This window comes from Colossoma macropomum, unplaced genomic scaffold (assembly GCF_904425465.1).
Source record: "Colossoma macropomum unplaced genomic scaffold, Colossoma_macropomum, whole genome shotgun sequence".
Lineage (NCBI taxonomy): Eukaryota > Metazoa > Chordata > Actinopteri > Characiformes > Serrasalmidae > Colossoma > Colossoma macropomum.
Genome location: NW_023494793.1, coordinates 25,046,952 through 25,072,337, shown reverse-complemented (window position 1 = coordinate 25,072,337; position 25,386 = coordinate 25,046,952). Strand labels below are relative to the sequence as shown.

The 25,386-nt window shown below is 38.3% G+C and overlaps 1 protein-coding gene across 3 annotated transcripts in view; it reads right to left on the bottom strand.

The window, feature by feature from the left end:
* The window catches only part of mib2 (mindbomb E3 ubiquitin protein ligase 2), a 95,188-nt gene extending 70,076 nt beyond the window's left edge, over window positions 1–25,112 (bottom strand). Inside the window, exon 1 of one of the 3 annotated variants that reach the window (XM_036578930.1) lies at window positions 24,511–25,112. In XM_036578930.1, the coding sequence (XP_036434823.1) occupies window positions 24,511–24,523 (13 nt within the window). In that variant the 5' untranslated portion in view covers window positions 24,524–25,112. Of the gene's footprint in view, window positions 1–11,852; window positions 12,165–24,510 lie in introns of those variants that run through there. The other 2 variants (XM_036578931.1, XM_036578929.1) reach the window with 2 other exon arrangements.
* Window positions 25,113–25,386: the final 274 nt, after the last annotated feature.

Below are 25,386 nucleotides of genomic sequence, written 5' to 3'. Positions count from 1 at the left end.
TATCCCCGTCTAGGCACCTTTCTGTCCAGAGGGAGGGCTGGGAGAAAAGCACACAGCACTTCACTGCAACGGTAATGCTACATAATGAGCCACACACTGATAGTAACAGTAATATGTCTGTCAAGAGCGTGTGAACTATAACAAAAGATGGTTGTTTCAAGCAACTTGCATAGAGAACCAACTATTACTTTGACCCCACAAGTAAACATGTTCTTGTGCCAAATCCTCCCCATGAGTAGAAGAGAAAGCAACTAGAAAGTACCACCATATTATGTTTTATGGATGAAGGCAGGAGAGTGTGGAGGTTGCTGCACAGTGATATGAGAGAGGCATTCAGTTAAGGAGAAGCTATATTATGAGACTTAGGTGTCAAGGTTAAAGAACCTTCCACACGGACGCATACTCACACAAACAGCTTTTTCAACGTTGATAAATGGTTTTACACTCTGTGACCTCACTGGAGAGAAAATCTTTCAGTATTTTCTTGTCAGGTAACGCTTAGAACACTGAACTTTTCACACAGTACCGGGGTCAGGTGTTACACTGGTAATAAGGTATTTAAAAATAATTTCAAAATTATGATGTCAAATTTCTATTGCATGTCTGAAAAACACATTTATATTTTAGAGCAGCTCACTGCTTGGCGGTGTGAGGTCAAAATGATAGGTGGCACTAAGAGAAAGAGGGGAAAAATAAGAGTCAGGAAAAAAATAAAAAAACAAAGACTGGCAGTAACTCAGCACTGGCTAAGCACTACAGACACCACACAGAACACGTTCATTTTCAGCTTTCACCCTACCACCAGTCACTCCACTTTGTGCTCTATCTTCTAAACGGGTGTGATTTTAGCATCAGTTGCTGGAATAAAGCCTGCACTGTGGTGGGTGTGGCACATCTGACCTGCTAACTAGGTAATCGTTAGCTTAGCCAAATTGGTCCAATCCCAAACACCACAGAACAAGCTCGATTTTGGCTTTCAACACTAGTTATTCGACATTTGCTCTCTCAGACAGTTTCTTTCTACACTACAGAATCAAACTTGCACTGTTTGGGTCTGTAGCCTGATCAGCTAACATCACCGTCCACACACCATGCCACAGGTATTGTTCCGCCTTTCCGTGCCTTTAACACCATTTGCTTGACGTCTGTCCCTCAGATTTGAGTCATTTGTGTCAGTGCTTTAGGCATGTTCTGTGGTGAGCAGAGTTATCATGCTAGCTAAGCTAATGCTAACCAGCTCCTCTCTCCCAGTTAGCAGCACTGTTTAACATTTAGCAATTGTTAGATAGATGGCTTGACATTCATTGTATGAAGGCTTGAAAATTGTGCACGCATTGTTTATTTATTTGGTGTAAGTCTGGGCATAAACATGATTTTTAAAATGTTATTCTATTTCTAAAACAGAGAGCATCACAAACCTAAAGTCAGTTTGTCACAATTTCTTGTCCTGTGGGCACTCAAAGCAAAGAGAGTATAACACACAAGTTTTGCCGATGAAGATACCACATGACACAAACAAAGCTAAACTTACTGGACCAGACCTGTTTGTGCTTTTATGATCAGTGAAAGCACAGACTGGGGATCAATACTACAAACTGGCAGCTGACTTGAAACTGTAAAGAAAGTGCCTTGACAGATGGATCCATACATTATAAGCATGATAACGGCCATTATCTGACTGTGTTTAGCACACGGCTCCTCTGTCTTCGCTCTCCACTGTTCAGGCATTGTGCACGCATGTCTCTTAGCCTGTTTCTCCACTCTTCTAGCTCTCTGATTGGTTGTTGTTTGAATCACTCACTCAGCACCTCACTTACCATCTCACGCTACAAAACTCGTGATCGTTTTTAATCATAAATATCAAATATCTTTGATAATATCAGAGGGCCTCCTCCAGAGTTCACGTCAGAGATTGATCAGAGAAATAAAGATTCACTCGTTTCTCCTCTCACGCTACCAAATCATGTGCACCATCAGTCGCTTCCGATCGAGCTCTTGACCTGGAAAATCACTTCAGATTGTCAAAAATTGCCAATCGGATTAAATTGGGGTTTAAAATGGGCTAAAATCGTGTAATATAGGCCAGGATTAAGCAGACATAAGTTTCCAATTTATAACAATGCAAGACAAGCTCCACCCACCGGTAATACTGTATACTGCAGTATTATTTGGAGACAGTTTACACCCTAATGTAGCACTTCACTGCAAAAGCTCTGCTACATCATCCACCACACAGCTGATTATTTAAACCTATGCATGACAGAGGAAGATATGTAAGAACAACGTGTTTGTCAAGAGTGTGTGAGCTATAGTGAAAGATGGTTATGCTTCACGCAACCACAACTGCACAGAGAACAAACAACTTTCAACCTACAAGCAAACGTGCTTGTTCTATATCCTCCCGTATGCGGAGAAGAGTAAGCACCTTAAAAGCACCACCGTATTATATTTTATGGATGACAGGAGGAGAGTGTGGAGGTTGCTGCATGGTGATAAGAGGCATTCAGTCAAGGAGAAGCAGTTATGGGTGTCAAGGTTAAAGAATTGTACCTTCCACACAGATGCGCACACACACAAACATTTCTTTGAACACTGACAAGTGGTCTTACACTCTGTAACCTCACTGGAGAAAAATCTTTTAATATTTTCTTGTCAGGTAAGGCTCAGGACTGCTCTATATCAAGCTTTTCACAACGTAGTAATGATTCAAGCATAAGGAGAAAACACTACTGCAGAAATATTCTGCAGTCTACCTTTTTCAGATATAAGCCACATTCTGTACAATCTAGCTACATCTCATGAGTACAATACTGGTGTTATTTATGAAAACACTGCTTATTTCAGGATTTTTTTTTTTAAAAAAAAGAAAATGTTCATTATGATAGTAGTAGAAAAAGGTTTTGAACCGCAGATTTTATCTGAGTTGCTTGTGTTACTAGGCTGCGTTGCTCACTGTTCAACTCCTTTTTCAAACACTGAAATGAAGATTTAACAGCTACGTTTTACATCCTGTTACTTTGTTTAAGAAGAACAGGTGGCATTAAACAGGAATTCCAACAACTTTACAAAATTCACGCATAATTTAATCATTAAGATGTAAACAGAGTGGTTTGATATTAAATGCTCTGTTTTAGAGAACCTTGGTGGGTCAGAATTGTTCACGGTGGTGGTGTTAGGAACCAGACTTCTTAAACATTTAATGCCTCTAAAAGCTACATCTCAGAATACTACTGCATAAAAAGGTTACAAATGTGTTGCCTAATGCCCAAGAACTTGTTTTATGACTTGTTTTAAGGTTTTACAGCCTTAAATGTCTCTAACATTCAGAAGCCTGGCTAAGTGTTTCAAACTAGTCCCATAAAATATTTTTCCTGATGAACTCATTATTTCACTACTATCAACATTACACATAAAAACTCAGAAGACATATGCAGGTTCATGTATCTTCTTCCATAGCAAATAAAACCACTCGCCCTGGATCCTTTCACCATCATTGTAATCAGTAAATCAGAGTTGGTACGTTTCTCAATAATGCATCACTTCACACGACGCTACACTGAACGACTTTGTTTACATCTGAAGACTGAATAATAGACAATTGCTTTAAACAAATAAAAGCATCGGACAGCATTTAAATTTGACCAATATTTCAAACTAATATCATGATATTATGATATATATGTATATATTCTGGAAGACATTAAGCTGAAATGTGCTACATTTTATTCATTTACCTGAATTTATAATCCTTACAGTTAAAACAGTTTATCTCTACTGCAAATTTTAAAGAACTGCATCATTATTTCTGCTCTTGTTATTAATTGACTTAGTTATAATTTTTTTTTGTTGTTTTTGCTTTTTGTCTCTTTGTTGATTTTCCTTTTTTTTTCCTTTTGGTTGTTGTGTGCTGCCTTCTTGGCCAGAATTTTAATTTCAATTTGACTACCTAGGTTAAATAAATACACCCCAACTCGCAGTGTAAAATGCAGTGTTAAATGTGAATAAATGCAAATAAAAAACAGAATGCAATGATTTGCAAATCTCATAGACCCATATTTTATTCACAATAGAACATAGAACACATATCAGATGTTGAAAGTGAGACATTTTACCATTTCATGAAAAACATGAACTCATTTAGAACTTGACGGCAGCAACACATCTCAAAAGAGTTGGGACGGGCAACAAAAGTAAGTGGTACTAAAAAAAAACAGCTGGAGGAGCAATTTGAAACTAACACACATGACTGGATATAAAAAGAGCATTTTAGAGTGGCAGAGTCTCTCAGAAGCAAATATCATCAAAAGATTCAGAAAATCTGGAAAAAGATGCATAAGTGCTTATGGTGTGGGCAGCTTACACATCTAGAAAGGCATTATCAATGCTGAACAGTATACTGAGGTTCTAGAATAACATATGTTCCCATCCAGACAACGTCTCTTTCAGGGAAGGCCTTGTATATTTCAGCAAGACAATACCACACACTGCATCCATCACAACAGCATGACTTCACAGAAGAAGAGTCCAGGTGCTGAACTAGCCTGCCTGCAGTCCAGACTTTTCACCAACAGAAACCATTTGGCGCATCATGAAACAAGAAAGCCGGCAAAGAAGACCCAGAACTGCTGAGCAGCTAGAATCCTACATCAGACAAGAATGGGACCAAATTCTCTCCAAAAACTCCAGTAACTGGTCTCCTCACTTCCTAGACATTTACAGACTGTTGTTAAAAGAAGAGGGGATGCTACACAATGGTAGACACGGCCCTGTCCCAACTTTTTTGAATGCCATCAAGCTCTAAATGAGTTCATGTTTTTCATTAAATGGTAAAATGTCTCACTTTCAACATCTTATATGTGTTCTATGTTCTATTGTGAATAAAATATGGGTCTATGAGATTTGCAAATCATTGCGTTTTGTTTTTATTTACACTTATTTACATTTTCCATCCCAACTTTTTTGGAACTGGGGTTGTAAATAAATTTTAACATAGATAAATAAACGACCTCACTGAATTGTACATAAGAAAAAAAAACACATATCAGGCTACAAGAAGAGTAAACCTCACACACACACAATGAAGCACACAGGCCGAGGCTGATAAGAAGCTGATGGTGGCTCAACACTGGCCCATGAGAAGAAGAACAGGAGGGTGCGCTTATCAGAAGAGAGAAATACACTTCAAGGCCAGTTGAGCCTGACCCCACAACCAGTGCACGAGAATCGGCAACAGATGTCACCTCCCAAAATAAAAAACACCGTTCCACTGGGCTGATCACTACCACATTTGACAGAAATGTTTAACCAAAGCTTTATCATACCAATGTGGATAAAGGATGTTAATGATTGTATGAGTAAATTCAGATATCGCAGACTTTCGATATTATAAATTGTGTTCGTCCAAAAATCAAAATGTTTTTATAATTTCTGTTATTTACCTAATCTTGCACGACATCTCAAATAAAATGTATGCAGCTAAGTTAAGCAGCAGTTTGTCTGCACTCTGTGTACTAAAAGGAGTTGCTCGATTATCATCCTTCAGTAAAATCTTCCATCCATTCTTCATGTGTCTTTTCACCAAACGAATTCCAAAGCTAAGAAAGCCTCCTCTTTTCTGTCCCTACTCGGAACGGTAAGCTTGTTTTTAAACTGGTAAGTGGTGCTATTTTTAGGTTCATCCCGAGGCATTTAGCTATTAGGTTGGTGCTGAAATGCCAACTTGTTTACTCCAAGCAATGATGGCATACAACTGTACACTTACAGCACTGTAGCTGGCACTGCAGAGCTGTGCTGAGACGCTATATGGATACTGAAAACAGTTCACCAGACAAGACATAACACAATATCATTAGCAATCACGAAAGGCTCTGTTTAAGACGGGCATCAGAGCTAATAACATATTGTGTTGTAATTCTTATTTTAGACACTATATTCACGAGGTCATTTCAAGCAGACGGACAAACAATGGCAAAAGACTTAAGAGTCTGGGGAAAAGAAAACAGGGTTAGTAGCTATTTTTCCTGTCATAAGAAACTACAGAAAAGTTTTTGGGCACCTAAGAACACTATGTAAACCCATTTTTGTTGGTAAGAGGTGTGTTTTGCTTGTAAAAACACCATTTATTATTCAAATGAATGCAAAAAAAAACATTAAGTAAATCGATGCGGTCAGAACAAAATCTTGTATCTTCAAAATGGTAACTTTACAGGAGAAGGAACAAACATATTTTACTTTTAAGTCAATGGAACCAGACTTTTTTCCAAATAATTTTGCCATTTCTGTTTATCATGACATTTACATAGAATGTAAAAGGCCAACAGGCATTTTCAATTTATGTCAAAAACAACAAAAAATGGAGATTTTGTTCTGACAGCAGTGAAATACAATTTTAAAAAAAGAAGTAGTTGATATTTTATGAGCTAGAAGAACAAAGCAGGGCATGGGCTGTTTTTTCCACATACAACGTTGAGACTGGTCTGTTTTCTAATAAGACGTTTTCTCTCCTGCACTCTCTCACGAGCGTGCCCATAGTTGTGTTCATGCATTTGGAATAGCTCTGAAGTTTGAGAGAAGCTAGGAATTTAGGTTCAGCAGTAATCATTCAAAATCATAGATGAGAATGATGTGTTGGGCTGGTGGAGCAAGGAGGCTTTGCTGCTTTGTTACTTTTTCCAAGTTGCCAGATATCAAGATGCTGTAGATGTTTTTAAAAAGTTCAAACCTTTGAATACATTCTTTTCAGGTTTCATTTAAGATGAACATTTAGGGCCATGACAATTCCTGAGCCTGACATAACTTCATTTATCTAGCCACATTTTATTCTATACCAGATGACAAAGAACAGCTCACGAAACAGGATGTGAAGGGTCAGAAACACAGGTTTGGAACAAAAGGTAGGCCCACTGAAATATACAAAAATATACAAACAAGCCATTTCTTCCATGTTACTACTATGACAGTATTGCAAGGCTTTGAAATCACAATTCAACTGCTTTAGTTTACAATTATTCATACAATAAAATACGATATTAAAATAATATTAAAGACCTGACAAGAAAGACCTGTGAAGATCTAGACCTACTTTTTTAAACAGTTTCAGCAAATTCTATTCTGAATGACACTGAGCTTGTAGGTAGACTTCAAATAGACACCAACACAGAAAGCTGATACCCAAATGGAATTATGTCTCTAAAATAAGATATGCTAGATATTTGAAACACACTGACTCCATATATGTGAATCAGATGTTTCTTTTATTCTGGATCTAGCATTGCCACTGATATGAAAGCACTAATCTGGTCAAAGCACTACTTAAAAAATAAAATCTTAAGTTTACAACTGACCTAGCATATTTTATGAAATGCAGCCTGAGCCAAAGCCAATAATTCCCATCTAACTTCCAACTGTATAGCACGTCAAAGCTTTTTGGAAAAAATTCTGTTCACTAACAATCAAAATAAGCACTTTTTCCAAAATCTATGACAGGAGCAATCCAAGCAACTTTCAGCGACACCTTAAGAAATTCACAGTGCACATCACCTCAAAAAGATTATACTAGGTTTTATCACTAATATATACAGTGCTGTGCAAAAGTCAGAGACCACCCTTTCATTTACTTCAACTGTCAGTGAAAATGGACAATACATACAAGTTAATCATTTAGGAGATACTGGTGAGGAGATCAGATGTAACATATAAGGGAAATCAAAGAAAAATAAGAACAAAACAGTTTTCAAAATGGAGTACAAATAATTAATTTTAAAAGACACAGAGAAAATGGGGCCCAGAACAACCATGTAAGACCTGGTAGATCATCAAAACTGTCCCAATCAGATAAACAGAACTTAAAGCTTTCATCATTGATAGAAAGGAGAAGCTCAAGCTCCACTTTCTGAAAAAATCCACAGGTGTTTCTGTCCATCCTTCCACTGTGAGAAGACAACTCAACACTATGAGTCTGAAATGATGATGTCAAAAAAGAATAAAGAAAATTTTCAACACAATCAAAGAAGCTGGTGGTGTTCCCAACATCAATATCACTGAATGTTCGGGATTACCTGGATTGTGACAAGCAGAAAATACAACCAACTTCTGAGACTGAACATTGGAGTTGTGGAAAACTATCTCTGCAGATTTCTCTGAAAAACTGAAAGCAAGTCTCCCAAAAAGAATGGAAGATAAAGACAACAGATTAATACAATACATTATGTAATAAAGGCAAAATGTGAACACGCGATTATTTAAAAAAAATGCTTATTATATTTTATTTTATTATATATTACATTATTATTATTTAGCTGTTAAGGCTTCTGTGTAATTATTTTGGTCACTGACTTTTGCATTGTACTGTATATCATAACAATAATTTTATTACTGCACAACTACAGTCAACAGTGAAATAACCTGAATGCTTACAGCAGACACTTCAATACTACGATACACTACCAGAGGTACACACACTCTCCGTGCCCTCGTTGCACCCGCCTTGAGCATGCCACCTGTTAGCAGGCGTTAGCCAGTGCCAGTTTATCCAAGCTTGCTCAGACAAGAGGGATAAGCCACGTGGCATGGTAGAACAGATGGAGGAGCTCAATACAGTACGCATGCTGAGGAGGCCATTCAAACGTCACTTCCCCGCCACGTTTTAATCAGGAACCTGCTTACAGATGCACGTTTAAAAGAAAGCGTGAACAACACTGACAAGCTCCTACAACAAGCCTGCAACACAGGGAAAGCCAAGTGCTTACTGCAGTGCTGGAACAAGCCAGATCCGGACCTGCCATTTTCCAGATAGGACCTAGCGCCTACCTATTTTTGTGGATGCCATATCTTGTTCACCTATGAATTAATTTCTGTGATAAGCTGTAAAAAGATTTTGTGTCTCATTTGACTAAAAAGTATGCAGCTATGAAATTTTCAGTGGATCACAAGTCACATCATGCCACTGCATGTATATAGTAATTTACTCTAGTGCAAAAGACAATCAAATCATATTAATTAACTCAAGCAGGGACAGAAGTCTGAAGCCAAACAGGTCAGAGTGAACCTCATTTCTAATAATGGCAGCAGTGACAGCAGATAACAGTAACGTTAGCTTACTTAGCTACGTACCACTAAGCTGCATGTCTAATGCACCTTTTTAATGCATGCTAGAACGCAATAGTCACTCAAACAACGCAAACTGTTTTTGTTCATTAAGGTTGTGCAGACATTCACTACTCAGTCCACAAAATCCATAAATGGAAAAGACACACATCCACTCATTCAGCCAACACTGTTGACCCCTGTCCATTCACCTTGAAATCAATGATTTTTTTTCCACCGAAAACTGAATTAATGATTAATTTGATAAAACGATAACGATAATTATCGCGATATAACTTTTCCTCGATAATCCTCTCAACTAAAAAGCTGTTCAAGCGCGCGGACAGTCATATTTAAGTAGTAGTGCATTCCCAAGCAACGAAAGTGAAAGAAAGAAGTGAGTTCATGTAAACGGGAGAGTGCTATCTTTCCAGGCTAGCTGTTTTTAGCAGCTGGCTAACTTGAAGCAGCGCTCCGTCACTCACACAGCACAGCGAATTGATGATACTGTAGATCAAACACGACACAAAAGCACCGCTTTCAGTTTAAACGTACCTAAAAAGAGGACTCTGTTTGTCTGGTGTTGATATTTTGGGGTTCACCCCTTAAACTACTTTGATAGTATAGAGAAATCCAGTCGTTGCTAGCTGGTGTCTGAATACTGTGATGTCATTTGTAACCAGAGAGCCTGGCACTCGTCACCAGACAGCTGAAAATGATCTGTTTTCTTTCTTTGTGACTATAGTGAAATTATGACTATTACAAAAACTGTGGCTGTGCTTTTCCAGCTGGTTAAAAACAGCTCACCAGACACTTTCTCCCACTCTCCCATGACAGATTTGTGAAATGTTCCACTGTTTGGTGAGTGTTTGTTGTGTTCCAACCATAAAGGATAGTTTAAAACAGCAGTTAACCACCCAGGAGCAAAAACCAGCCTTCAGTCTTGGAAGACATAATGATTTGACATTTATCGCGGTATGTAGCGATATCGAACTATATGAATTGTGTTTATCGTGATAACATTTTTGGCCATATCGCCCAGCTCTAGGCACAATACAGGGCAGCCAATCAGCACAGGTTATTTAAAAGAATACCGACAAACTGGATGTTTCTTTATAAAGAGAGCATAATTATGTCGGTCTGAACGAATTAATCGAATAGTGCTGTGCAGTAAGTGCAATGTTATTTAAAAAAAAAATACTACATTCATTTTTGATAGTATTTTCAAAATATGGCACTAGTGGTCCCACTTTTCTGTTCCAAAACATCAAACCTCACAAAAGTGAAACATCGTACTGCTTACTGTATATTGTTATGTTCTATTTTTGTCATATTGCCCACCCTTACAACAGAGTACTACAGAACAATACCCTTCATACATTTACTAACTGAGACTTGGAACAGCAAAATTCAGTCCAGAATAGAATTTCCTAATGCGAATTTCCTGAGTGCTCAAGTAGTTCAACAGAGCTCTGCTGACAAAAGTAGGCATGACACTGCTAACTAACCAAGGCTTCTGAAACAGGAACTGCTCACATCCGCTTCCTCTGGGTCACTTATCTCAGTGTGGTCTGGCCCATGAAAGCACATTTCAGACAAGTTCCTGAGTTTCTGACAGTTTTAGAGATTACAGTCGCTGAAGGCCAAGCAGGGAGCTGAGTTGAGTGAAAAAAGACTGGAGTTTTCTAGAACATTGTGTGACCTATTAGTGAAGTTACTAGAAAAGGCATACTTAAGAGATAGAGAACTTTATACGGCAGAGTGCTCGCTTCTGTAGATATTCAGAGAAAGAATTTCTATTATATAACTATGTATAAAACACCAGATAAATAATATTAACTACAAACTACAAACTTGAATCTGAAAAACCTGTTGCAATTTATTTGAGCAAGAGCCACAAAATGAAAGAATGTTTGAGTGCCTTCTCAGTTTGCGGGAGAGTCAAACAAAATGTAGCTCCATCTTACAGCTTCATACTTCTGACAGAACTGGCAAAGCAAACGTTAGAACTGGCTTTTGTCAGACACATATGGTGACCCAGGTTTCACAGAGGGAAAGGAGAGTGAGGAGAAATCAATACTGATCCAGGATAAACAACACACCGAGGGGATTACATCAACTCTCCAGAACTGTCTAAAACACTAAAGGAAGACCTCCTTCCTCCCCCTCACTAAAGATATGGCAGATTGTATCTTCAAGAAAAGTAGACAAACCGCAATTCTGAGGAAACCAGAATGAAAACATCTTCAAGTAAAATGATTAAGAAGGACTGTTTTACTTTTATCAAAAATTACATCATTTAAACAAACATAATGGAACGACTCAGAACAAAGTTGTTCAAAGGAAGAACAACCACAACAGCTGGAAGAGTAGACTAAATTGTCTGAGATAACACAGTAACACCAAATTAGGACTCCCTGTTACTGTTTTTAGAAAAACAGTGGAGATATGCAATACACAAAATCACAAACACTACAAATACTAGTTAGTTTTGCTCTTTAATCACTGATTAACGGGCAAAACGTACAAAATTCAGGTTTGACATATTGCCTAGTGACAAAATTCAGTGCTTAAGCTCTACATTTATTTTAGACAGACTAACCTCTTCATTAAAGTTCAAAATACTGGAACATTTCAGGACTATTTCATCATGGTGCCAACAGTCCAGCCATGCTTTGGTTTGTATTCCTGTTTACAACTACATTGACCACTAGAGTAACGTGTACAAAACTGTCGTTAACTTAAAAGAAATAAAAAAAAAAACTTACAACCCATGAACTTCAAGCCACTTCTGAGCATCTTCAGTGGTTTAATTTCCAGCGAGACATTTAACTTATGGCTCTCTTCTCTTTTACAATCTGCTCACTCTCTCAGCAGTTTCCCAGGAAACACTGGCTCTTGAAATCTGCCAACCTGTTTCAGCTGTCCAGAACTGTTTGTTTTTTAGATGAACTTTGCTCTCTGTTTGAGAACTTGACGTTTTGGTCTTTTTGACTGAATTGTATTACACGGCAGCAGTGCAAACAAGACAAACGGGACGTTCAAAGATTCACCGTCCCACAAAGGCAACAAAAATAGCTTTTTAATAAACCAGCAGAAAACAATATCAAGCAATAGTAAATGATAATAGGATAGGTGAGCTACTGTATACTAATGAAGAGGAATACAACCTCTGGCACTAATCATCAATATTCTTCTTGATCAAAAAACCCAGTTTGAAAATTTGCAACAAGTTAATCACATCAGTAATGCAAGATAAGATAAACTGACAGTCTTTACAGAGAGTGTATCCAAACAGATTCCTAATTCCTGAGTAAGCATATCAGGGTTCATTCATATAAATGTAAAATAAGGCTTAAAAAGTAAGCCAAATTATATCATCACAATGCTTGAAGGCACTTTCACAATACACAATGTGTATCACAGTATTTTGTTTTTCTGAGGTTTGATAACATGGAACAGACAAAAAAGCACACATTTAAAAATACTAGTAAAAACATCTCTTTATTTAGCATTTCACACACTACGCTGCACCAAATCTAATTAAACAGGACTAAACACGCAGCCAAAGTCCTTATAGGAAAGTCTGTCTATTTCTAGCCATACAAGACCAGGCTCCTATCTCTTTGAACGGGGAGAGACCTAATATTCGAAACTGAAAATACAGTTCAAAATACAGTTTAAAAACATTTTAGAAATCACCAGTAAAATCGGACAAAAATTTCATGAATAGTTTGTAACGTTTGGCTCAATAACATACAAAAAAAACGTGATTTTTTGGATTGATCTGACAACTGTGCTTGCGCAGGTCTCCACAACGAGAGGGGCCTTCCCTGCTAGCACCTCAACATTGTCGACCCTCTACCACTTGGGGCGTAACCAGCAAGCTGACTGTCTTTTTTTCTTTATTTTCTTGGGATTTTCTTTGAGCATTACAAGCGTTCCTATTCATATTTCAACCAGTGACAGGTCTCCTCATTTATAACGTCTCTGACGTACCTGGTCAGTGTTCTTCGGAGTACTGACTATCTCGACAATAAGCCCAGAAAAGCAAATAATGTTTATCATAGTAACAATAAAACATCATCATGTTTCCGATATACACCAGCCAGCCACTTCATTAACTATACCTTCGTTTTTACACTCACTGTCCGTTTTTTCAGCTCCATTTACCACACATGTGCACTTTGTAGTTCGACGATTACAGACTGTAGTCCTTAAATTTCTCTGTATGCTTTGTAAGCCCCCTTTCACCCTGTTCTTTAATGACCAAGACCACTACAGAGCAGGTATTATTTGGTGGCGGATCACTCTCAGCACTGCAGTGACACTGACGTGGTGGTGGTGTGTTGGTGTGCGTTGCGCTGGTGCGAGTGGTTCAGACACAGCAGTGCAGCTGGAGTTTTAAACACCTGGACTGAGAATAGCCCACCAACCAGAAATATCCTGCCAACAGCATCCTGTGACCACTGAGGAAGGACTAGAGGATGACCAACACAAACTGTGCAGCAGCAGATGAGCTATCGTCTCTGACTTTACATCTATCTACAAGGTGGACCAACAAGGTAGGTGTGTCTAACAGATTGGACAGTGAGTGGACACAGTGTTTAAAAACTCCAGCAGCACTGCTTTTGACCTTTAAGGTGTGGAAGATGTTCTTTTATTTGCTAAAGATTCAGCTTCAACTCATTCACGTCAGAGTTGAGTACCAATGCTAAATTACACAAAACAATGTATGTAAACGCTTTGTGGAAATAAAAAAAATCAAATACAAAGAAAATAAAAAGAGAACCTAATATAGCCGTATAACAAAAGCCCTATTACTGCTATAAAAGCAGTAAAGTGAGAGCTATCTTTACACAGTAAGCTTTACCCATTTTTTCATTTTAACAAGAAGCAATTTATAGGACATTAAAGTGCGATCTATTAAAAACATGGTTTAATAGAAGTGCCTCAGCTACAAACATGTAGTTTAAAAAACTATCAGACCACAGAGATTTAAGCGGGCTTCTCTGTAGCACATAACCAACATAACCTGCTGTGGTGAAACGGGTAATTGGAGAAAGGTGCCATAATTATGGATTAAGATGCTGCAAACCAAGTTCTGAATCAGAAGAAACCTCTCAGTGCATACTTTTTGTCTATGCGCGCTAAAAACACATTCAGATGGTGATGGTTATGTAAACGCATTAAAAAAAAGTCAGAATTAACCATAAATATGCAAATCAGCATACAGCATTGACATAGTGAATTACACATCAAGTATTAGTAGCCCTAATAAAGACTGCAGCAGGAGTTACACTAACGCTCAATTTGCAAAGTCAGTTGGACACTGAAAGTAGAAAGTGAAAGTGAAAAGTGAAAGGCAAAGGGGAAAGGGCACAGTTCTTGAAAGAACTGAGTGGGGGATTCCACCTCTGTTTTAAAATTTCTCAATAATTCTACTGAAGTGTGAACATAGTCGTTCACAGTGGTTTGAATGTGAAACGGTGCATTACTGGCTTTAACTTCTTTAGAGTGTTGGTGTTGGGAAACACTGGGACTATACTGCCTTAAAAACACCCTACATGGACCTCTCTGCCGTTAAATGATCAAAATAATATATATTTTAGGCCAAAACAGTTGTTAAACAACATCCTGGCTAATGTATTGAGAACCATTTTATGGAGACAGTAAATGCTTCAGACGCCTGGTTGTCACCAGCATTACTGTGAACAATTCTGACACTGTGAGGTTTCTCCAGAGCAGAGCATTTCACATCAAGTGACTAGAATGACTTTGTTCACATCTTAAATTATTTGAATGATCTAAGCACAAAACAGTGGAATTCCCCTTTAAGATTTTCCAGACTGATTTCTTTCTAACTTCTCCTTTGGCACTTTGTGTCACTTAGACACAAACAAATCTTTTGTAACAAATATTACATTCTTTCCACATCTCTGATTTGTATGTTGGTCATTTTACTCAGGAGTGTTAAAATGTGCATAATAAGAATGGAGAAAAATGCCAATAATTCACGTCTGACCTTTTTACAAAACACCATATAAAAGTTGAGCAAAATGTTTATTAAAACAGAGCACTGTACAACAAAGTGCACCCTGGTTTCTCTTGGTAACTGCATGCACAATCATCAGCACCTCTTTTCTGAACTTAAAAGTATTTGATTTACTGAATGTTGCACAAACTGTGTCTCACTATATTAGATAAAAAGGCCTTTAACTCTGTCCAGGGCCATTAAACTGACTGAGCTGAATGAGTAATTGCTGATGATGTAAGTTCACAGCCTTTAATCCTACAGTACTATCGTGGATGAGGGTCCATTCTGTTTCTTCAGTAATTCAATTTATTTATTAGATGATATGATGGGAGAAAAGAGGCTCTGTGAATCTAAATTTCCATCAGCTGTTCACTACTTGTCAGCAGATACTGTGTGGAACCGTGTTGGGTTTCATATGCATCATGGCAAGTTTCACAACTAGGTACAACTCAATGAGCCACAGTAGTCTCAATGAGCCATGCTCTTAAGAGCACAGTTACAACGCCTGAATTCCACACAATTTCCTGTCTACACCAATGCAAGAAATGCAGTTAAATCATAATCATTCTACTAGGCCTTCCACAGTAAATACATTTTAGCTTACAATGTATTGCCATTTAAATTGCAATTAACAATGTCTTTTTTATTATATGTAACAAATGAAGGCCAAACCGGCTCATCAGCTATTTTGCTTCTTAGCTGTCAATACTTAGCAGCTCCTAAATGAAGACAGAAACAGTTTGACTGTTTGACTTCTTGCTGACTTCTTTTCTTGTTCACGGTTTGAAACTACCAAAAAACAAGTCTAAAGGGCCAAACAGGCTGATTAACCATCTTACTTGCTAGCTATGCTTACTCAGAAGTGGTTGTACTGTCGAATCAATACTGCGAAACACTGTTGTGCGCACAAATGTCTACATCTACACAGAATCATGTGTAGAGTCGAGCAAAGCTACTTAAAATATATATGCAAAAATACACTAAACCACAAATTATGCCAGGATACATACAAATGAATACATAAAACATTACAATTAACTACATAGCCAACAAAAAAATAAACAAACATTACACTGCACTGCCTTCTAAACAATGTTATGAGCACCAAGTTAGAAGTTGTAACGCTTTTTAGGCATTGCAGTATTGAAAATGACTTGGAATAAAATCTTTACAATAACTTAAGCTGAAATTAAAGAATGTTTTTTTTCTTCTCCTGTAGAAGTTGCCATTTTTAAAATACAAATTATTTACATTAATTTGCCTCCCAATTCAATTCAGTTTGCTTGTTGCAGCATAATACACTGTGAAATCTAACAACTGTGGAAAATGAGTGCAGTCGGCTTAAATAACTGATCTCAATCATATGCGATCATCTCAAACAATTGTGATTAAGCAGTTACATAATAGGCCTAAAACAAACACTACGCACTTCTATCTGCTAAAGGTGTTAAAGCAACTAGTCAGATGTTAGAATGTATCACAACAAATGCATTTGCTGCCTTTTATCACACATTTGACATTTGTCATTGCAAGTAAATGATAACAGCGATGCTAAAATAATTGCAGTCAGCTAAAATAACAGCAACACTCTACAGCTAAACTCTGTGAGACCATTTAGGCTTCAAACACTGTTATGCAAAGACTACCAAAACTGAGTAGTACCGCTATGCTAATATACACCAAAAAGGAATTCGCCAGGCCAACACAATTATCACTTGTATCTGAGTTTATCTACAGCTCAGCGCTGTTCTATAGGTCAGATTAGGACGAGCTTGTAGGCAGCAGGACTTCACGGTCCAACATCATCCCCTTTACGGATAATGAAGACTTATCTTCTCATCATATTCATAATGAGATCCACCGTGAAAACAGTGACGACAATACAATCATGAGACTGCTGTGGAAATTTCTTGGAAAAGGCTTTTGCTTTTACGTGCTTTACATTAGAGCTTTTTTAAAGAGACAGTCTCATAAAAATAATATGATACAGATACTCCTTAAGAATCCCACTTTGCTAACAGCCAGAAATCAATAAACACTCTTAAGAAATGTACAAGTGTAAACTCATGTAAACAACTAAACAAACCAACAGCCACAATACAGGCTAATGTTTACAGACAATCACATCACAACAAGCATTATTATATCTCAGTCCTCCTGACTCTGCATAGCCTTTCAGGCTGTATTTGCGTAAGCGTGTGCAAAGGCTAAAATCGCTGTGACAGTTGGCTGGGTTACCTGTTGGTGTGTGCGCGAGTATACATGCAGCAAGGAGCTGTGTGTGAGACGGCACACAGAGCAGAGGGAAAAAAAAAAGCACAGAAAGCCTTCAGGTCCGCCAGTGAGATGAATGAGAGTACAAGCCCTGCGAGCCACAGTCACCCCTACACTGCCTGGACAATTCAAACAAAAGCCCTAAAAAACACCGTGGAGAAAAGGGAAAAGAAGAAGACTCAGAGCGCCGTATTTGCCATCCCAGGCCACAGTGGAGCCAAGACACGGGGCAGGGCGGTGTGTCGGTCGCTGTGGATAATGCCGACGAGCCAATCACAGTGTTCCAGAGAAGGCGCTTTATGGGCAGCCAGTGTGCTGCTGGAGGATGCAGCCAGCGTTTAGACCTTTGTGTGCCTTATCAGCAGGGATTAGCCAGGAGGGGAGAGGGAAAGGTGATGGCATCTATGCCCACTGCTCTGCCGTTCACGGTGCTATTTCCGGTACTGGCAAACGCGTCTCACACACACGCACACAGACCCACACATGTCCACACACAGTTGTGCAGACACACTATATTTTACAATTTTTAAGCAGCATCTAAATTTGTGCATGAACATGTGTCTGTATTGGAGCCATCATGATCGACTGCTTAATTAAAGAGAGATAAATGATTGAAATTTACTGTCTTAGTGAATCAGCAATAATTACTTAGCACTTTGCATGATGATTATGCATATTTTCAGTTCTCCTACCACTCTGTTACTGTAAGAAGTCTTCTTAAAGGTTTCTTTGTTTATCTTTTTACGATATATATTTATATAATGCTGTTGTCTTTTAAATATATGTATGTATGTATGTATGTATGTATGTATATATACATATGTATGTACATAATGTTAAAAATTGAACAACAATGATGTAAACGAAAATGTAAATACAAGGTTTTGTAATAAACAATAATTGTGTATTAAAACATGTATATGTAAATTCTCTAGGGGATGTGTTAGTTTATTTTCACTTAGAAAATCAAAAACGTAACAAGGGGTGCCCAATTTTTTGCGTATAACTTCTTCTTGTTTGGTGTGGAATTATCAAACTTCTTCTTCACTTTGGCCATTTTGTGACCACTCCACCTGTACTTGGGTCGGCACCAAAGAACTTAACTGTAGTCTGACAAAAATCGTGAGGCTCAATGTGCTTCATAATGAACCCTAGTTCAGTTTGCTGCTGGTGGGAATGCAATTTTTTTAGAAAGGTCCGCACCAAAAGAGGGGTTTAACATAACAGCATGCTTTCGCTTTCCTCTAGCAGCACATAAGCGCTGTCCTGTCTGTTTTATCTGCCTGTTTTAATGTCTGACTCTTTATTGTGAGAGAAAGAGAGAGAGGTTTGTTAAGAAACTTCATTTACATTTACAGCATTTGGCAGGCACTCTTATCCAAAGCAACTTACAATTTGATCATTTTACGCATGTAGGTGAAGGTAGTATTTGGAGTCTTGCCCAAGGCCTCTTATTGATATAGTGTAGAGTTCTTGCCCAGGCAGGGGATTGAACCCCAGTCTGCAGTTAGTTCTCTCTCAGCTACGTACAAAATAGCTTTATCCACCCCACGGCTCTTCCTGTTCTACTTATTGTGCTTTACGTTAAGTCTAGCTTGAGTGCATGGAACTGAAATGTGTTAGTCTAGGGCAGTTAGCTCTAGCCCTGGAACTGTTAGAAGAGAGAAAGTTCATTTTATCCCTGTTTATGGCGAAGAAACAGGATCAGAAAAAGGCAACAGATAATAGGAAAAATCTGTACATATATTTATTTACTCTTACTATTAAAACACTGAGTTATTATGGGGTCTTTAAAAAGCCATTAGGCTACGTTAGAGTAAATTTCCCACTGTCTTTGCTTAATTCTTAGAGAGTAATTTACCATCCAAGAAAAACGTATGGTCTAAATGTCCCGGTGGTTCAGATGTGTTAATGTATTAAAATTATGAAAATCTATTACTACATAGTTCTCCAAAGGCTTCTATAGCTGAATTCTAGAGTGACTCCAATATAATAACGTGGGCCTGGCTTTGGAAATCGCTCGCAGCCTCAAGTTTCTCCAGCAGGGCAATCAGTACGAAAGTCGCCATGCATCTACACCAGAAGAAGCTAATGAATGCACATTTACATTAACATCTATTACAACAGGTGAAGTAGTTTTCATTACACAGTACAAAAACTACAGATAATAGTTAGATGAAAATCATTCGAATAAGTACACAGAGGCTTTAAATATTTTCATTAAAACAGGCCAACGTTCAAAAGAAGCATTTCAACTAAAAACAGAATTTGGGGGGATATAATCTATAACCAGGATTTTTTTTTACTAGAAAAAAACATGATAATTATTGGTCTACTGCATGTCACAGTGTAATAAATGACAAGGTTAGACATAATACAATGACTGAATTAAGGTGATTTTTGTTTTACACGAGGAACTATATTAAATTACTTGAGTAACTGTTAAAATAATCAATACATTACTAAACAACAGTGACAGCCCTAGTCTGTATGTATGAGTACACCTGTGCGAGTGTGTCTGTATTTATTTGACGAGTTGAGAACGTGTCATACTAAACTACACAAGGGAAGACTGGGGGATGGGCACACAGACAACTCGAGTGGCTCATGAGGAAAATAAAAAAGAGGAATAGCTTATGTGTGTCTCCACAGCCATGGAACAGCTGTGGGAGGTGTGGACGGCAACCGCATTTCATTCTGTAACACACAAACGTGCACACATTTACACTCAATTATAATGACTAGAGATGTTACAAATACAATACTTGGTATCAGTATCAGGCCAATATCAGCAGAAAATGAAGGACTGGAAATGGGGCAGGGTTTAGGCATGATGCATCTGATATAAAAAATATTAAATTGGATGATTATTAAGGCTTCAATATCAGTATCAGAAATGAGAAAGCAGTATCTTGCAATCTCTATTGCTCACACTGATAAAATGCCTAACAACACCACTGGTAAAAGCAAACAAAACCACAACCTATAGAAAGCTACATATATATATATATATATATATATATATATATGTGTGTGTGTGTGTGTGTGTGTGTGTGTGTGTGTCTGTGTGTGTACACATATATATGTATATGCCTTGTGACTGTTAACTGCAGTAATAGCCCTCAATTTACTTCAGGTTTATAAAATCATTGTTCGGTTACTGATCTATTTCATGCAACTAGCGAGACACTAATACATGTGAACATGGCTGAACTTTTAAACATGCTGGATAATGCGATATCCTTCTTTACCATCATGTATATTGTGTACAGAATAGAATAGGCTCCACAGCATCTGTAAATGTTGCGTGCAACTTGCAATTCCATTCCTTATTACTAGATTAATAATACTTTCATGGCAAAATTAAAGATGGCAAAGCACTACAACCACAAGTTTTACGGTTATTTTTTACTTTTTCTTCTCTGTTTGTTTTGTTTTTACTTCACAAACTTTATACTTCATTACTTCATCCCACATGTGATCACTGTGTTTGCTCCCACAAGCGCTTCAGAGTTAGAGGCCACCATAAATTGTCAGAAGAAAAAATGTTGCTCTTGTTATTAGTAGTAGCAATAGTATTAGTATTAGTATCTCTGTGCATCTGTACATAAAGTATATCTGCTACTGCTTCTGGACACACCATCAGCTATGTTCCTGGAAGCATCAGCAGACAGTAACAATTATAATGGCAGCACTTTTTCCCCTAACGCTAAAGCGGACGCAAGAGGAAATACAGTAAGACTGTTTAAGGTAAAAGCAAAGGAAATGTGGTTTGACCAGGGCACAAAACCTTTGCATAAACTGTATGTACCACTCGACAACCCATTTTTTCCTTTAGTGGTCATAAAGTTACTAAATATAACGTATCACCACTTTACAAAGACCCAGTGTAGCACACTCATATCTGCGGAGGAACGCATCTATGATAAAAACAGACAAATCACATGATTCACTAAACACATTTTCTGTTAAAGTCATTTATAAAAAGCCAGAGTATGTAACAAGAAACCATCAAAGGCACTATGGTGAGCAGGAATGTTATCACAGGCCTATGTAAAATTGCACTAAGGGGAGATAAGGGTACACAGTATGTATTTATTACATGTTCCTAATTAAATTTTGGGCAGGATATCCTGACACAAATTGAGTCAAGTTCCAGAATAAATTTCACCCACAATGGGATTTATCCATTGCAAATCCTTTTAAGACTAGTGCTAGGCATTATCTGTGTGTTTCATTTTTAGCCAGCCTGTGGTGTAAGATATTTTGGTCTTCTACGCTACCAATGCACAAGTAGTAAGTCTCCTGGATCAGCCAGGAAGCTCAGCATGTTCTGACATTTTCACACACACACACACACACACACACACTTGCAGACTTCAGACAAATCTCTGCTGAGCAACGATATGTTCATGTTTCTAGTCACACATATCATATAACTGGCATGTCAATATTTTATCTGCACTTAAGTTGTCTACAACTTGAATGAGCAAGCCAGGTTGACACTCATTTCTGGAATGGGCTCAGTGTGGCCTATAATTAAGAAGACTTGATAGTGAGTAAGAGTGGGCAATTAGATGGAGCGGGCAATATTGCGAAGTACAATATCAGGATAAAGTAGGAAATTTTCATGATACACAATTTTTATCACTATATTCAATATAGTCTGTAACTGGAAAAAAACAGTTACGCCAAAAACTACAACTACAATGATTTTTATTTAACATTTCACATTCTGCAGTACAGCAAGTCCAATTAAACATCACAATTAGGCTCTTTTCTTAATGAAACACGCAATCATTCAGTGTTTTTAGGTTCTCATGATATCTGCGATATCCTCATAAAAGCATACTTTGTCGTAACTTATCACGATAAAACATTGTCATATTGCCCACCCCTTATGCTAACACAGACTGAATGGCACAATGAAAGAAGCAATGCTCTACCCAGCTCCTAAATCTCTATTTAACCTCTGATTACACAGCAGTTACAGGGCCCAAGCCCTACTGAGCTATCGTCCACAGCTAAATCCAAATTTATCCCCGAACAATATGAAAATTTTGTGGCCATTTGCGATTTTGAGGGGCTATAAATTCACATAACCATTAATATCAACTTATTTTCAGACTAAGATTTTAATCTTGTACTCCAGGGGTTGGTTTCCTTGGCAGGGATTAAGCCTTGGACTACACAGCATTCTGAATGCCAATTCTCCAATGAATGGAAAATATAGCCCAGGACTGAGCTTAATCCTTGTCTGGGCAATCTGCCCCAATAGTTTTAGTTAAGAAGTGCTTGACTGACTGAAAGTTCTCAACTGTCACAATTCTGAAATTCAAACAGACAACAGAAACTCAATCTTTAATGATTTTAATATTATAGCACTTGGGGTGGAGCTAGCCAGAATTCATTAAGGGTTTATTCCCTGCTTATTATCTCTTATTATTTATTACTTATTTATTTTCTATCAGTTTCCTAAAATGCTTTAGGCTCACGCTAACAGTGAGGTACACATACATTTTACATATTTTGTTGTTGCAACAATGGTGCATAATGGTGTTCAGTGTTCAAATTTACCAGTTCACTCTGTATTGCTATCATATTTTTAAACAGGGGATATCCTCATATTGGACTCCCCAGTGGTGCTAAGCATCATTTTCACCAATACCAATAAAACCAATATAATATCAGCCGATATTATCAGCCAACTGCTATATCCAACTAGTCAACAATTATTATGGGTTTCCTCATTATCATTATTATTATTATTAAATATATAAACTGCCTGAAAAAGACTCTCTGATTGCTCAAAAGCAAGACACATTTACCAAATCAGAGAAGCTGACCTAAACGTTGTTCACAAACCACAGGCACACAAAAGATCTAAAACAGTCTTTTGAGTCAGACTGGTTGGAGTGCTGTTTGGATGCCACTGCCAGAAGCCACATACTAAAAGGGTTACAGCCCGAATAGCACCTGACGACAGAAACAACTGCCACTGTGCTCCAGTAAGGTTCTAAATCTATCCTTGATGATGTGTCTCAAGTCATATGTGAGCTAAATTATGTCATAATATGCATAATTGAATTGGACAGACCATAAGGCCTCTGATTCACAGCACTTTCCCATTAACACTAATAGGAATTACATAACAGGTATATAAACTAATCATGGCCACAGTCCTTTGCCATGCTGTAAACTCAAATGCACTTTATGTCAAACAGATACTGTGCTGGTCTACCGCAACAATCTATTGTCCAAAGTCAATATTTCCAAATCTAAACTTGGCACTGCCTAACTGGACATCTCCACCATGCCAGTATAGCCAGTCAAGGACCAACAATTGCCAAAAAGAACTAACAAATAGCTCTTTTAGAGCTAACAAATCAGGTGCACATATTCATCTAAAAAATATGGACATGCATTACTACAGGATGCACAGGCTCATGATTGAAAGTGACATCATGGAGCTGGCAAATGAATCTGACATGATTTACATTGAAGTTTTCATATACACACTGTCATCATACCCCACAACCAAAGCATCATGTTTAAATGAAACCTACTACTACTACCACTTATGGCTGTGTCATTTACAGTACAACCAAACCTATACGTGTGTGTTGCCTCAAATAATGCAGTCTATATTGAACTAAAAGAGAACATGAGGATGAGGTCGGGAAAAAAATCAAGAATTTGCTAGAATGTGTTCTACGTGTCTGAAACAGTGACAGCAATCTGCAGTCCTAACATCATGACTCTGCTCCTTCATCCTGCTGGCAACCAGTCGTCAGCCAGCTAACGTCACATTAATGGCACCTCACTTAACAACGCTTCGTTTTTCACAGTGAAAGCTGTGAACATCTTTCAGAATTACGTCCAGAAATGAGGTATCTGCTAGCTAAACACAGCGGAGGTCTGCGCCAGCAGTAAATACAATAAATATCCCACCCACGTTATTGTTTGACACTGCAATCAGCGGGGCTGAGACATTAAGACATCGCCCTAGACCCCAGACCAAGACATGAGCAGCTCCGCTGAGCTGCACGGAGCCCGTTAGTGGTGGAAAATGAAAATATACAGTCACACAGCTATATGAGCAACTGCAGGCTTACCTGTCGACAGCATTAATGCCTCCACGAGAACTTCGCCGGCCCAGCGCTTAATTCGCTCAAAGGCTAAGCTTTAGACTAAAGCAAGCGACGAGCATGACTGAGTAAGTGAGCAGCAGGACAGGCATGTGTCATTAGTCTTTATGTACCGACTCAGGGCTAGCACGGCACGGCTCGTCGTCTTCGCTATCAAAGCGGAGGCGCAGATAGCATTTGTGAGGCTTCACTAACCTTCCACTGGGGGTCTTCGCTTTCTTTGGTTCTACATTAAGTCCACAAATAACATATCGAACCGAGGCTTCTGTTAGCAGCCGGTGGAGCTTTCGAGAGGCGAGAGGCGACCAAAACGGCTCAGCAGACGTGCTAGTTATGCTAACAGCAACAACACGGCGAGGAGCGGGGATTCGGGCTGTGACACTCCCACGCTGAACGTCGTCACTTTTATTTTTTATTTATTTCCCCCCCTGTTTCGCCCCAGGCGTAGCGCAGTTGAACAGGGGAGCTCAAAACGAAGAGTTATTCATGTTTTCAGTTACGTTTTCAGGTATTGGCAGGTTTCGCCGAGCTTGTGAGACAGCTGACAGACGGTGTGTACGTTAACGATGTCCGACTCCTGAATCGAATCATTCTCTCGAACCGGTTCTTTTCAATACACAGAGCCAATTCGTAAATCCGAACACTTAAGCGATGTTAACGAACGTGTTGAAGACCTGAAACAATTACAAGTCCCCTTCCAAATGTGATCAAGTTAAGTGATCATATAAAATGAGACATTTTGACACATTAAGAGAAATATTTCTGTATTTCTATATAGATGTAGAGACAGTTGCTGGCCTCCTCTTTGTGTTTTGTTCCGAGTCAGCCCATACAGAAATCTGA